The 12,934-nt window shown below is 46.9% G+C and overlaps 1 protein-coding gene across 1 annotated transcript in view; it reads left to right on the top strand.

Annotated features, from left to right (window-relative positions):
- Positions 1-12,685, top strand: part of LOC126426701 (prostamide/prostaglandin F synthase-like) — a 55,490-nt gene extending 42,805 nt beyond the window's left edge. Inside the window, exon 5 of the mRNA XM_050088623.1 lies at positions 9,075-12,685. Within this exon, the coding sequence (XP_049944580.1) occupies positions 9,075-9,202 (128 nt within the window). The 3' untranslated portion in view covers positions 9,203-12,685. The remainder of the gene's footprint in view (positions 1-9,074) is intronic.
- The last annotated feature ends 249 nt before the right edge of the window (positions 12,686-12,934 follow it).

Here is a 12,934-nt window from a genome sequence, read left to right as displayed (position 1 = left end):
TCTTGCCCGTCAGTTCGAGTGGTATGTCCTTTCTGACACCTATTCGAGCGACCACTTCCCCTGTGTCGTTCGTCTCCTGCACCACACCGCATCCACACGTCCTTCGAGCTGGAACATACTGAAAACTGACTGGGGACTTTACTCCTCCCTGGCGACCTTTCCGGACCACGATTTTCTCAGTTGCGACAGTCAGGTCGCATACCTCACGGCTGTTATCAATGCTGCCGAACGTTCCATTCCTCGTACTACCTCTTCTTCACGTCGCGTTTCCGTCCCCTGGTGGAACGAGGCTTGTAGAGACGCTATCCGTGTTCGACGACGTGCTTTACGCACCTTTCGCCGCCATCCTACGTTGGCGAATTGTATTGGATACAAACGAATCCGAGCGCATTGCCGTAGAGTCATCAAAGACAGCAAAAAAACTTGTTGGGCCTCTTTCACCAGCTCCTTTAACAGTTTTACTCCCTCTTCTGTCGTATCGGGTGGCCTGCGCCGGCTGTCGGGCATTAAGGCCCACTCCTCGGTACCTGGCCTGACTGCAGGTAATGAGGTCCTCGTTGATCCTGTGGCTGTCTCCAACGCCTTCGGCCGGTTTTTCGTGGAGGTTTCAAGCTCCGCCCATTAGCACCCTGCCTTCCTTCCCAGGAAAGAGGCAGAAGAGGCTCAGCGACCTTCCTTCCACTCAATGAATCTGGAAACTTCGAATGCCCCATTTACTATGCGGGAACTCGAACGTGCGCTTGCCCTGTCCCGGTCCTCTGCTCCGGGGCCAGATGCCGTTCACGTTCAGATGCTGGCACACCTTTCTCCGGCGGGCAAAAGCTTCCTTCTTCGTACCTACAATCGCGTCTGGACCGAAGGTCAAGTCCCCATGCGTTGGCGTGACGCCGTCGTTGTTCCTATACCCAAACCCGGGAAGGATAGACACCTTCCTTCTAGTTACCGCCCCATTTCTCTTACAAGCTGTGTCTGTAAGGTGATGGAGCGCATGGTTAATGCTCGGTTAGTTTGGATTCTTGAATCTCGACGGCTGCTTACCAATGTCCAATGCGGCTTTCGTCGCCGTTGCTCCGTTGTTGACCACCTTGTGACCTTGTCGACATTCATCATGAACAACTTTTTGCGAAGGCGCCAAACGGTAGCCGTGTTCTTCGATTTGGAGAAGGCTTAAGATACCTGTTAGAGAGGAGGTATCCTCCGCACTATGCACAGGTGGGGCCTACGCGGTCACCTGCCCCTTTTTATTGATTCCTTTTTAACGGATCGAAAGTTTAGGGTACGTGTGGGTTCCGTATTGTCCGACGTCTTCCTCCAGGAGAACGGAGTGCCTCAGGGCTCCGTCTTGAGCGTAGCCCTTTTTGCCATCGCGATCAATCCAATTATGGATTGCATTCCACCTAATATCTCAGGCTCTCTCTTTGTCGATGACTTCGCGATCTACTGCAGTGCCCAGCGTTGTCTAGACAGCCTCTACTCGTGGAGCGTGGCAAATGGCTTCCGGTTCTCTGAAGAGAAGACAGGTTGTATCAACTTTTGGCGATATAAAGCGTTCCTTCCACCATCCTTACATCTCGGTCCCGTTGTTCTCCCATTCGTGGAAACAACTAAGTTTCTAGGGCTCACGTTGGACAGGAAACTGTGTTGGTCTCCGCATCTCTCTTATTTGGCTGCCCGTTGTACACGTTCCCTTAATGTCCTCAGAGTTCTTAGTGGTTCATCTTGAGGAGCGGATCGCACTGTCCATAGTCCATGTATCGGTCCATAGTCCGATCGAAGCTGGATTATGGGAGCTTCGTCTGCTCGGCCATCCCTCTTACGCCGTCTCAACTCCATCTACCATCGGGGGTTATGTCTTGTGACCGGAGCCTTCTACACTAGTCCTGTCGAGAGTCTTTATGCTGAAGCTGCTGAATTACCATTGACCTACCGGCACGACATACTGCTGTGTCGGTATGCCTGCCGGCTGTTGTCTATGCCCGACCACCCCTCTTACCAGTCCTTCTTCGCCGATTCTCTCGACCGTCAGTATGGGTTGTATGTGTCTGCCCTGCTGCCCCCCGGAGTCCGCTTCCGTCGCCTGCTTCGACAATTGGATTTTGCCCTCCCTACCACCTTCAGAGAGGGTGAGAGCCCGACACCACCTTGGCTTCAGGCTCCGATTCATATTTATCTCGACCTCAGCTCACTCCCGAAGGAGGGTACTCCGGCTGCAGTGTATTGCTCACGGTTTGTCGAACTTTGTGCTCGACTTGCCGGTCACACATTTATTTACACCAATGGCTCCAAAACTGACGATGGTGTCAGCTGTGCCTTTGTCGTCGGGGCCGCCACCTTTAAATACCAGCTCCTTGACCAATGTTCGAGCTTTACGGCCGAGCTTTTTGCTCTCCATCAGGCCGATCAATATGCCCGCCGCCACCGCCATTCATCGTATGTACTCTGCTCTGACTCACTCATTGCTCTTCAGAGCATTGGAGCTCCCTATCCGGTCCATCCCTTGATTCAAGGGATACAGCAGTCCCTCCATTCTTTCGCTGATAATGGTTCTCCTGTCAGCTTTCTGTGGGTTCCTGGACATGTAGGAGTGCCTGGGAATGAGGCTGCGGATGCTGCAGCCAAGGCTGCAGTCCTCCTGCCTCGGCCAGCCTCCCATTGTGTCCCGTCATCTGACGTTCGTGCGGATGTATGTAAGAGGCTTGTGTCGTTGTGGTGGGATGCTTGGTCATCCCTCCAAGGTAACAAGCTCCGGGCAGTAAAACCGCTCCCAACTGCTTGGACAACATCCTCCCGACCATCTCGGCGCGAGGAGGTCCTTCTGACCAGGTTGCGGATTGGGCATTGCCGGTTTAGCCACCGCTATCTGCTCTCCGGTGACCCAGCCCCGCAGTGCCCTTGTGGTCAGGCATTAACAGTGCCCCATGTTTTATTGTCGTGTCCCCGTTTTAGTCAATTTCGTGTTGTCCTGTCCCTGCCATCTACTTTACCGGATGTTTTAGCTGATGATGCTCGAGCAGCTGCTCGTGTTCTGCGTTTTATAACTTTGACTGGCTTGTCCAAAGACATCTAACCTTTTTACTTATTTTATCTGCATCTTTGTCAGGTCTTTCTGGTGTCCCCCCCCCCCCCCCCCCTCCCCTTGAGTTTTACTAGATTCCATGTGCTCTAACAATGGTGACTGGGCGCTAATGACCTCAGTAGTTGAGCGCCCTTAAACCCTACCAAAAAAAAAAAAAAAAAAAAAAAACAACTCAGATGCTGAAACACCTTTCAGTGGACTGCAAGCGACACCTCCTCGACCTTTACAACCGTCTCTGGGTCGAGGGTGAGTTTGCGTCACAATGGCGGGAAAGCATTGTCATCCCAGTTTTGAAACCGGGCAAGAGCCCTTTGGAGGTGAACAGCTACCGCCCCATTAGCCTCACCAACGTTCTTTGCAAGCTTCTCGAATGGATGGTGAGCCGGCGCTTGAATTGGGTACTGGAGTCTCGGGGCCGCTCCACCACCGACAATCTGGTGAGTCTGGAGTCCGCCATCCGTACTGCCTTTGCCCGCCGTCAGCACCTGGTCGCTATCTTTTTCGACATGCGGAAGGCGTACGATACCACATGGTGTCATCACATCCTTTCTACACTTCATGGATGGGGTCTTCGGGGCTCTCTGCCGAGCTTTATCTGAAATTTTCTGTCGTATCATACCTTCCGCGTGCAAGTCGCGACCTCCCATAGTTCCTCCCGAGTTCAGGAGAACGGTGTGCCACAGGGATCTGTCCTCAGTGTCTGCCTGTTTTTAATCGCAATAAACGGGCTCGCTGCAGCGGTGGGAAATTCTGTTTCCGCTTCCCTGTATACTGACGACTTCTGCCTTTACTACAGCTCTACTGGCATTGCAGCTGTTGAACGTCAGCTACAGGGCGCTATCCGCAAGGCACAGTCTTGGACTGTAGCGCACGGTATTCTGTTTTCGGCTGCCAAGACCCGCGTTACGCATTTCTGCCGGCGCCGAACAGTCCATCCTGAGCCATGGCTTTATCTTGCCGACGAACTCCTCGCTGTGGTGGAGACCCACAGGTTTTTGGGTGTAGTTTTTGATGCCCGGTTGACTTGGCTGCCTCATATTCGGCAACTTAAACAGGCGTGTTGGCGGCATCTAAATGCTCTGCGATGCTCGAGCCACACCAGCTGGGGCGCCGACCGATCTACCCTGTTACGGCTCCACCAGGCATTAATCCAGTCTCGTCTGGATTATGGGAGCCTGGCTTACGGCTCAGCATCCCCGTCTGCATTGCGGGTGCTGAACCCAATCTTACACAGCGGAATACGACTTGCTACAGATGCCTTCCGGACCAGCCCTGTGGGCAGCATCCTAGTGGAGGCAGGTGTCCCTCCCCTGCGGTTACGGCGCCAACATTTGCTGGGCACTTATGCTGCCCACGTTTTTAGCTTGCCCGGGCATCCAAACTATCGTCTCCTGTTCCCGCAATCGGTCATCCATCTGCCAGAACGTCGGCCCCGGTCAGGTCGTACGATCGCGGTTCGCGTCAAAGAGCTTCTCTCCGGGCTTAGGGTTTTCACTGTTCCGCCTCCCTTCCGGGCCACTTTGCGTACACCCCACGGTGTGTTCCTCGCCCTCACCTTCGGCTCGACTTGGCACAGGGCCCGAAGGACTCGGTCCCTCCAGAGGCCTTCCGCTGCCACTTTTATTCCATCCTGGCCACGTAACAGGGCTCTGGCGTCGTATAAACTGACGGTTCGACGGTCGCCGGTCGTTTCGGTTACTCGCTCACTCTAGGGGACCATTCCGAAAACATTCCTTGCCGGATGGCTGCAAGGTTTACACTGCTGAGCTGGTTGCCATCTTTCGTGCCGTAGAGTATATCCGCTACTGCTCAGGTGAGTCCTTCGTTATGTGTTGCGATTCCCTGAGCGGTTTATGAGCTCTCGACCAGTGTTTCCCTCGTTCTCGTCTGGTGATGGCTATCCACGAGTCCCTGCATACTCTCGCCCGTTGCGGCCGCTCTGTGGTCTTTGTGTGGACCCCCGGTCATGTCAGTATCCCGGGCAATGAACATGTTGACTGCCTGGCGAAAGAGGCCACCAGTACACCATCGCTGGACATTGGCCTCCCGGCGACTGGTTTGCAGGCACTATTATGTCACAACATTTTCGACCTCTGGGACACTGAATGGTGCAACCTGCCCGTGCCCAACAAACTTCGCCCTATCGAGGCGACGACGAGTGTGTGGCGGTCGTCCTTTCGGGTCTCCTGCCAAGAGTCTGTTGTCCTCTGCTGGCTGCGCATTGGGCACACTCGGCTGACGCACGGCCACTTATTGTGCCGTGGGGACCCACCTCTGTGTCGCTGCGGCTCTGTTTTATCTGTGGTCCACATTTTATTGGAGTGTCCGCTTTTAGCTGTGCTCAGGCAGACGTTCGCACTGCCTGACACGCTCCCTGCCCTTTTAACAGATGACCCTGCTATGGTTGGCTTAGTTTTGCGTTTTATTCGGGCAGGGGTTTTTTATCATTTAATCTGAGTGTTTCTGTTTTTTAGTGTTGATTCTGGCTTTTGGCCTCCGATTTTAAACTGAGTTTTTAATGTGTTCTCGGTGGTTGGCTTTTCCTTTTTTTTCCCCCCCTCTATGGTCGGCCAACCACTCTGTGTGATTTTAATTTGTTTTGTCTGATCTCTGTCGGCGTATTTCTTGTCCCGTGTCGTCTGACGTCTTTCCTGCTGTTCGTTTTTATTCTCTTTGGGTGGTTTTAAATTTTTGGAAAAAGGGACCGTTGACCATTGCAGTCTGGTCCCTTCAATCCCACCAACCAACCAACCGATAACTAGTGACAGAAGAAATATTTTTTCCTGTGATACGATTAAAAATTAACAATTTTCTTTTACTTGCACTGTGACACCTTTCTTCATGTCAGATTCACGATTTTAGACCAGTGGGAAGTATCGTAAAGGCTGTTGGTGAAACTTTTGATTGCAATGACTTGGAAGTGAACACTTGTGATACTGCCAAGAGACCATAGACCTTAATAAGTGACATAAGTTTAAAATTGGTACATCTACCTGTTCCTGAGAAAAAGGGGTTTTCCCAGTCAGTCTGACAACAAATGACTTTTTTCATGTTATTATATAACAAATTCATGACTTTGGAGTTTTTGCTCTGATTATAGTGTGAAACCTTGCTTCTTGCTAAATTCCATGATTATGGGTCAGTGGAGTTTTCACGGGTGGGTCTACTAGCATCATCTCTCATTGCATGGGCCTGTGTGTTATTGACATGCTCAATTTGTGACACTCTCTCTTGAATAAATCATCCAATTTTTCTGAAGAAACAGTAATTCTTTGTTAGTACATGTGCATTTCAGATTGCTAGATCAACATAGTTAGTCAGTACAAAGATCTGCAGAGTTTACTTCTGGTCTGTTCTGAGAACAGCCTCATAAGGTTTGTGAAATTACTTAAGGTGCACTGTGTGTTTTGTTTCTCAGTCAGTATTGTTGCATTCATGCATTGGTCTTCTGCAACAATTCCTCTACCTCCTCCCCCCACCTTCGCACACCTGCTCTCTCTCTCTCTCTCTCTCTCTCTCTCTCTCTCTCTCTCTCTCACACACACACACACACACACACACACACACACACAGTAAAAAAAAATCCTGATGCCCTGGGAGGTATTACCAAGTGACGATCCCTTGTTTTAGTCAAGTACTACTGTGAATTTCTTTTATCCACAATTTGAAATTTGCTTCGGTATGTCCTCATTAGTTATTCAATCTCCCCATCTTATTTCCAAAATTCTTCTATAGCACTACATTTCAAATGATTCTATGCTGTTCTCTGCTGCTAGAGTCCTTCACTTCTATTATCAAGACAAATACCTAAAAAAAAAGTAATTTTGTATGTAGTGTTAACACACTCCTCTTTCAGAATAGGTTTTCTTCATAATACTAGTATGCATTTTACATCCTCTCTACCTCTCGTTGGTTATTTTGCTGCCCAAATAGCAAAACTAGTTAATTACTTTCAGTGTCGCATTTCCTCAGCATTGCATAAATTAATTCAGTTGCATTTCATTACTCACCTTTTGCTATTGTTTGTGTTCACCTTAAAACCTCTTTTCACAACAGTATTCATTGTGTTCACTTACTCTTCAAAGTCAGTACCGTTGGTAATTTTTCTTCTGTCTGCACTATAATTATCTTCTCAAATTTCAACTCGGTTTCCTGCACTGCTCACTATGTGTGCAGATTGAGTCACATTGGAGACAACTTACAACTCTTGTCTCACTTTCTTCTCAGTGTGGAGGCAGCGTGTAGAGATTGTCACTCAGTTCAGTGTGCCATCCCCACGCATAATACCGCCTCACTGTCGAGGCACGGAGTTGCGTGTCGGTGGAAGAGTAGCTGGAAGTGAGAGAGAGTAGCTGCATCTAGAAAATACCGCAACGCGACTGTAGCTCACATCCCTTCTAGCTATGCAGGTGGGACGAGTTGCTCTTTACTCGTCTTGCAATAGGCCACAGCCCGACGAGGCACGGTTTCTCGCTCTGGCGAGAGGGCCTTCCGGTATGTGGTGCTTGTTACGTACAGAGCACTGTGTGCCACATATTATCTTCATATTTGAGGGAATTGGCAGATTTACCTCTTGGTCTGCTCCTTATTTTTGAGTGACGATCACACAAATGCTGTGCGAGTTTTAAATCTATTTGCGTGTCAAAATTGTTTACTAAAATTTTAGGCAGGTGGTCTTAATGTGTTAACCGAATGACTGGCTGATCCATATTTTTTGGTAAGTGATCAGCCAGTTACTTATCCCTGTGCTGATATTTTAGCTTGTTTTGTTTTACTTAAAATTTCATCCCAGGTATAACTCCATTCACCCTTTCTTTATAGTCTTATGACGTGTGAGAGTGTGTTAACACGAGTGAGGTGGGAGTGAGTGAGTGAGTGTGTCATTTTGTAGGTTTACTCTCCTCTGTGTGATAACATTTTTAGCCATTTTATCCATGTTCCCCCACGAACCACGGACCTTGCCGTGGGTAGGGAGGCTTGCGTGCCTCAGCGATACAGATAGCCATACCGTAGGTGCAACCACAACGGAGGGGTATCTGTTGAGAGGCCAGACAGACATGTGGTTCCTGAAGAGGGGCAGCAGCCTTTTCAGTAGTTGCTGGGGCAACGGTCTGGATGACTGACTGATCTGGCCTTGTAACATTAACCAAAACGGCCTTGCTGTGCTGGTAATGCGAACGGCTGAAAGCAAGGGGAGATTACAGCCGTAATTTTTCCCGGGAGCATGCAGCTTTACTATACGGTTAAATGACATCGAGTATAGGTTTGAGTGTCAGGAAGTCGTTTCTGAAAGTATTTGCATGGAGTGTAGCCGTGTATGGAAGTGAAACATGGTCGATTAATAGTTTGGACGAGAAGAGAATATAAGCTTTTGAAATGTGGTGCCACAGAAGAATGCTGAAGATAAGATGGGTAGATCATATAACTAATGAGGAGGTATTGAATAGAATTGGAGAGAAGAGGAGTTTGTGGCAAAACTTGACTAGAAGAAGGGATAGGTTGGTAGGAGATGTTGTGAGGCATCAACAGATCACTAATTTAGTATTGGAGGGCACTGTGGAGGGTAAAAATCGTAGAGTGAGAACAAGAGATGAATACACTAAGCAGATTCAGTTGGATGTAGGCTGCAGTAGGTACTGGGAGATGAAGAAGCTTGCACAGGATAGAGTAGCATGGAGAGCTGCATCAAACCAGTCTCTGGACTGAAGACCACAACAACATCCACATTCATTTCTCTTAACATTTACAAGGGCACTAATTACCTCACTATTGAGAGCCTGTAAATTGCGATGCGTGCGCGCCCACACACACACACACACACACACACACACACACACACACACACACACACACACACTGGAATTTCATAGAGTGTATCCAGTCAACATACCCAAAAGATTTTCTAAAAATCTACAAATGCTATCAGTTGATGTTGGAATCTAACAACTGACTGTTACGGAGTGCCACCAAAGTTGAGGAGTCCGTTGGGCTGTTGCAGGTGACACAGAAGAGAAGACAAAGGCAGAGTCTCCGAGTGACGGGACGAAGGTGCTGGAGGGCAAGTGCGAGATGAACGGCGCAGCCGGCACTCCCGAGAAGCAGCAGGCTGCCAGTGCTGCCGAGTAGCTCTCCCTCGGGGAGGGTTTGTGACAAAACCACCTTTTACTCCTGTCTACATGTCCTGTCTACATGTGTGTGTGTATATATACATATATCTTTCCACTGTGTCCCCTGTACCTGTCTGTGTGACACAATTTCTCTGTGTATTACTCGATTCCAGATTTTTATCATTTTCCTGTGTGTAAGCATGCAAAAATTCTGCAGTTCAATCTCTAAAGAGCGTATCAGAAGGTCGACAGTTCTCGGCGAACTTTGTGTGCGACTCATTACGTTAAATGATTGCGTCTGTGTTTTTCCCACCCACTTTATGTGAAGGACTAGAGTTATTGGTTGCCCTGAGAAATGGGCATTTCTGTCTGGGAAAGGAGTGTTGCGTCGTGGCTTGTGGCTACGGTCAGATATTAGCTGGAACTGTCTTGAGAGCGAGGCTCAGGTGTCGACTGTTAAAGCTAACATCTGTCTGTCTGGTGGCTCTGCCAGCCTCATTACATGCACACTCACATATTTAGAGTTGGCTTGTTACTTCTAAAGTTATCACTAATGGCAATTACTTATTAAATTGTCATCTCTAAATCAAATCTTAATAATTCTCTTGCATAACGTGATTAACTATTATCTATATACACACTGCTGTGAATAAATTTAATGTTATACTATCTAAAATGAACTGCAGCTTCACTTTCATAAAATATATTGCAAGTGGAAAATACTTTAATTACTTGCTCTGCATGACGATAAATTTAATTGGACATGAAAATATCACTTTTCCAGGAACAAGCAGTTTCATATTTTTGTAGCATAGTACTTGCACGTGGTAATGTAAGGTCCTCAGTGGAATATAAATGAAATTAGAAAATGCCCGCTGTATATTTGAGGTTTGAGTCAAAAAATGTTGAGAATGCTAGCTTTTAGATAAATTCTTCTTCAGGCATGTGGTGTGTGTACATGCGTGCGTGCCCTGTCTCTCTGAAGAAGAATTTGTCCAAAACCTATTAGTATTGTGAAGCTTATTTGTGTCTATTGATGACTCGGCAGCTCTGCTATTCGGCAAGTTCTTACCTTTATTTCGTAAATTATTCACCGTACTCTTTACTTTTACCTCTGTTGTTTGGTCGGAGTGATATCTTGCTAACATAATAATTAATTTTCGGAACTGTAATATAATTGGCTAGATAAAAAGTCTACTCACAAAGTGGCAGCGGGAGAGAACTCACACAAAATTCGAGGAAATGTGGAAGTTTTTGAGGCCAGTAGCACCTTCTGCAAGATGGGCGGAAGGTGCAGGAAGAGGGATGAAGAAAAAGGACTGACAAGGTTTACTGAATGTGGAGAGCTACTGAAAAGTTGTCTGGAACCCTGGTCGGAGCAGACGTACCGCAGGGGATGAGAAGGAAAGACCGATTGTTGGGGACTGCATCGGACAAGATTCGAAAACCTGAGAGCGTAATACTTCGACCGGCTTATTTCCTAAACCTTGTCAGTCCATTTCCTGCATCCCTCGTCCTCCTTCTGCCAGAGGGAGGGGGGGAGCCACTAGCACTAAAAGATTGCAATTTCCTTAACTTCTACACGTCTCATCCTGCTGCCACCTTGTGAGTAGATTTTTTTTATCTATCCAATTATATTGTAATAAAAAAATTAATTATATGAGCTGAATGACCAGGCAAAAGTCTTGCGGTTGGGTACCTCTGTGGGAACTGGTTACGTCCCTAATATACCTCAGTTATTCAACTGGGCAAAGGGGACCTACAGTTTAACGTGGAATCTGAACTGCCTGTTCCGGGTGAAGTCTCACAGTGTTTGAGACATGAAGGCTAGATTAAAAGCAGACTGAAATTCTGTGGTCTGACCGGGATTTGATGCGGCAACCTCCCGGTTTCCGGATGTGCACTTCACCACTAGACCACGTGGCCTGTCACTAATAATATTCTCTTCATTCGTTTCATCCTATTCTTAGACACGAGTTCCACCTTCAGAATATGCATTTAGCTCCCACAGGAGAGCCGGAAGTGCCGCTTGCTGCCTTTTAAGATTTATCGTTATGTGTCACATCTAAGTACAATATAACTTTCCCTTATACCAAAATACCCGGAAAAAAATCCGTGAACAGCCTCTAAAATTCTGTTGAAGTTCAAGTTCATACTAAGTTAATTTTCAGTATGAGTCTTTCTACAGTGACATTTGGGGGAACATTGATGGTCCATCAGTAAAATGGCTATTGGAATCAGATGGATAGATAACTGCGCCCCTAACTACAGATACCAAATTTTGTAGTTCGCCTCTAACGTAGGAATAAAGAACCTGAAGCTGGAAGGATTTTCACTAGAGGACTGAAACATACACAGCAGAAGATGCTGTGGGAGAAGCAGACATCTGCTTAGATGAGATGTAAAACCCGTACTGTTTTGTTTACTTACAGATACTTCTCAGTTGCCAGAGGCATGTCTTATGGTGTATGTGACAGTTTCTTGAAGTAATATGCAGGACATTGATCATGTTTACACATAGTGAAAATGAGCCTAGTGATTACTACCATTATATTCTTCAAGCTATGTTGTCAGTGTTTAGATGTTAGATGTGAATTTGTATTTTATTTCATATACTGTCAGCAACTCTCTCAAAATAGCAGAATATGATATACATTTTCTTGTATTACCCTACTGGAAGCCCGCATCTCGTGGTCGTGCGGTAGCGTTCTCGCTTCCCACGCCCGGGTTCCCGGGTTCGATTCCCGGCAGGGTCAGGGATTTTCTCTGCCTCGTGATGGCTGGGTGTTGTGTGCTGTCCTTAGGTTAGTTAGGTTTAAGTAGTTCTAAGTTCTAGGGGACTGACGACCGTAGATGTTAAGTCCCCTAGTGCTCAGAGCCATTTGAACCCTACTGGAATTTTATATTTACATTACTAATGTTCCATTAATTTTGTCCAAGTTTTTTGCTAAGCCACAACAGTGTCACTGATTTCATTTGAGGTTAAGAGTATCTGTTGTGGCAATTTCTTCAACTAAGTGTTTTAGTTCGTTCATCGGTCACAGTTTAAGTGTACTGCAGTTAAGACTAAGCTCTGCTAGGTACTTACATCACAAAATGTGTGGGCACAATTTGTAAAGCTCTTTTCGAAGCATTTGTATTCTTATATTGGGTAGTCTTTTTAAAAACACTGTTCGGAGGCAGTAAAAGATAAAAGTGGGTCCCGTGTCGGGGAGCAGTTGTCTCGGCCATTTGTAGCGAGCGTAATGCAGAGTCTGAGAGTGATATTTAGAATTTTGACAGATGCACACTAGGCTGCTCCTCGGACACACACTTTTGGATGTGAATACCTCCGTTTGCTCTTGATAAATGAAGACTGATGAGTTTTTTTATGGATATGTTTTATATTGCGGTGTTTCTGAAGCTTTGTTGTTATATACTTTTTATACTGATGTAGCTCTTTAGTTGCAGTTTTGCACTGTATTATGTCATATATTCTTCCAATAAATGTCTTTCACATGGACTAGACTAGACTAATTACCCTCAGCACAGACTATTAACAAAATTACAAATGTTCTTCATAATTTGCTCTGTTACACATATGGATTTTGTAGAAGAGTAATAAAAAAGTGTCAATTTAGGACGAGTAATACACACTTATATTTCTCGCCAAACTGAAGAACACGACACGGCCACTCCACTGTGGTGCTACAGTGGTCACTTTCGGCCAACTGCGACTTGCGACACAATCGGGTAAGTTGAGGGTGAGGGA

This window comes from Schistocerca serialis, chromosome 11 (genome assembly GCF_023864345.2).
Source record: "Schistocerca serialis cubense isolate TAMUIC-IGC-003099 chromosome 11, iqSchSeri2.2, whole genome shotgun sequence".
Taxonomy (NCBI): Eukaryota; Metazoa; Arthropoda; class Insecta; order Orthoptera; family Acrididae; genus Schistocerca; species Schistocerca serialis.
Note: the sequence above shows the minus strand (reverse complement) of the source record. Positions and strands in the feature narration are given on the sequence as shown.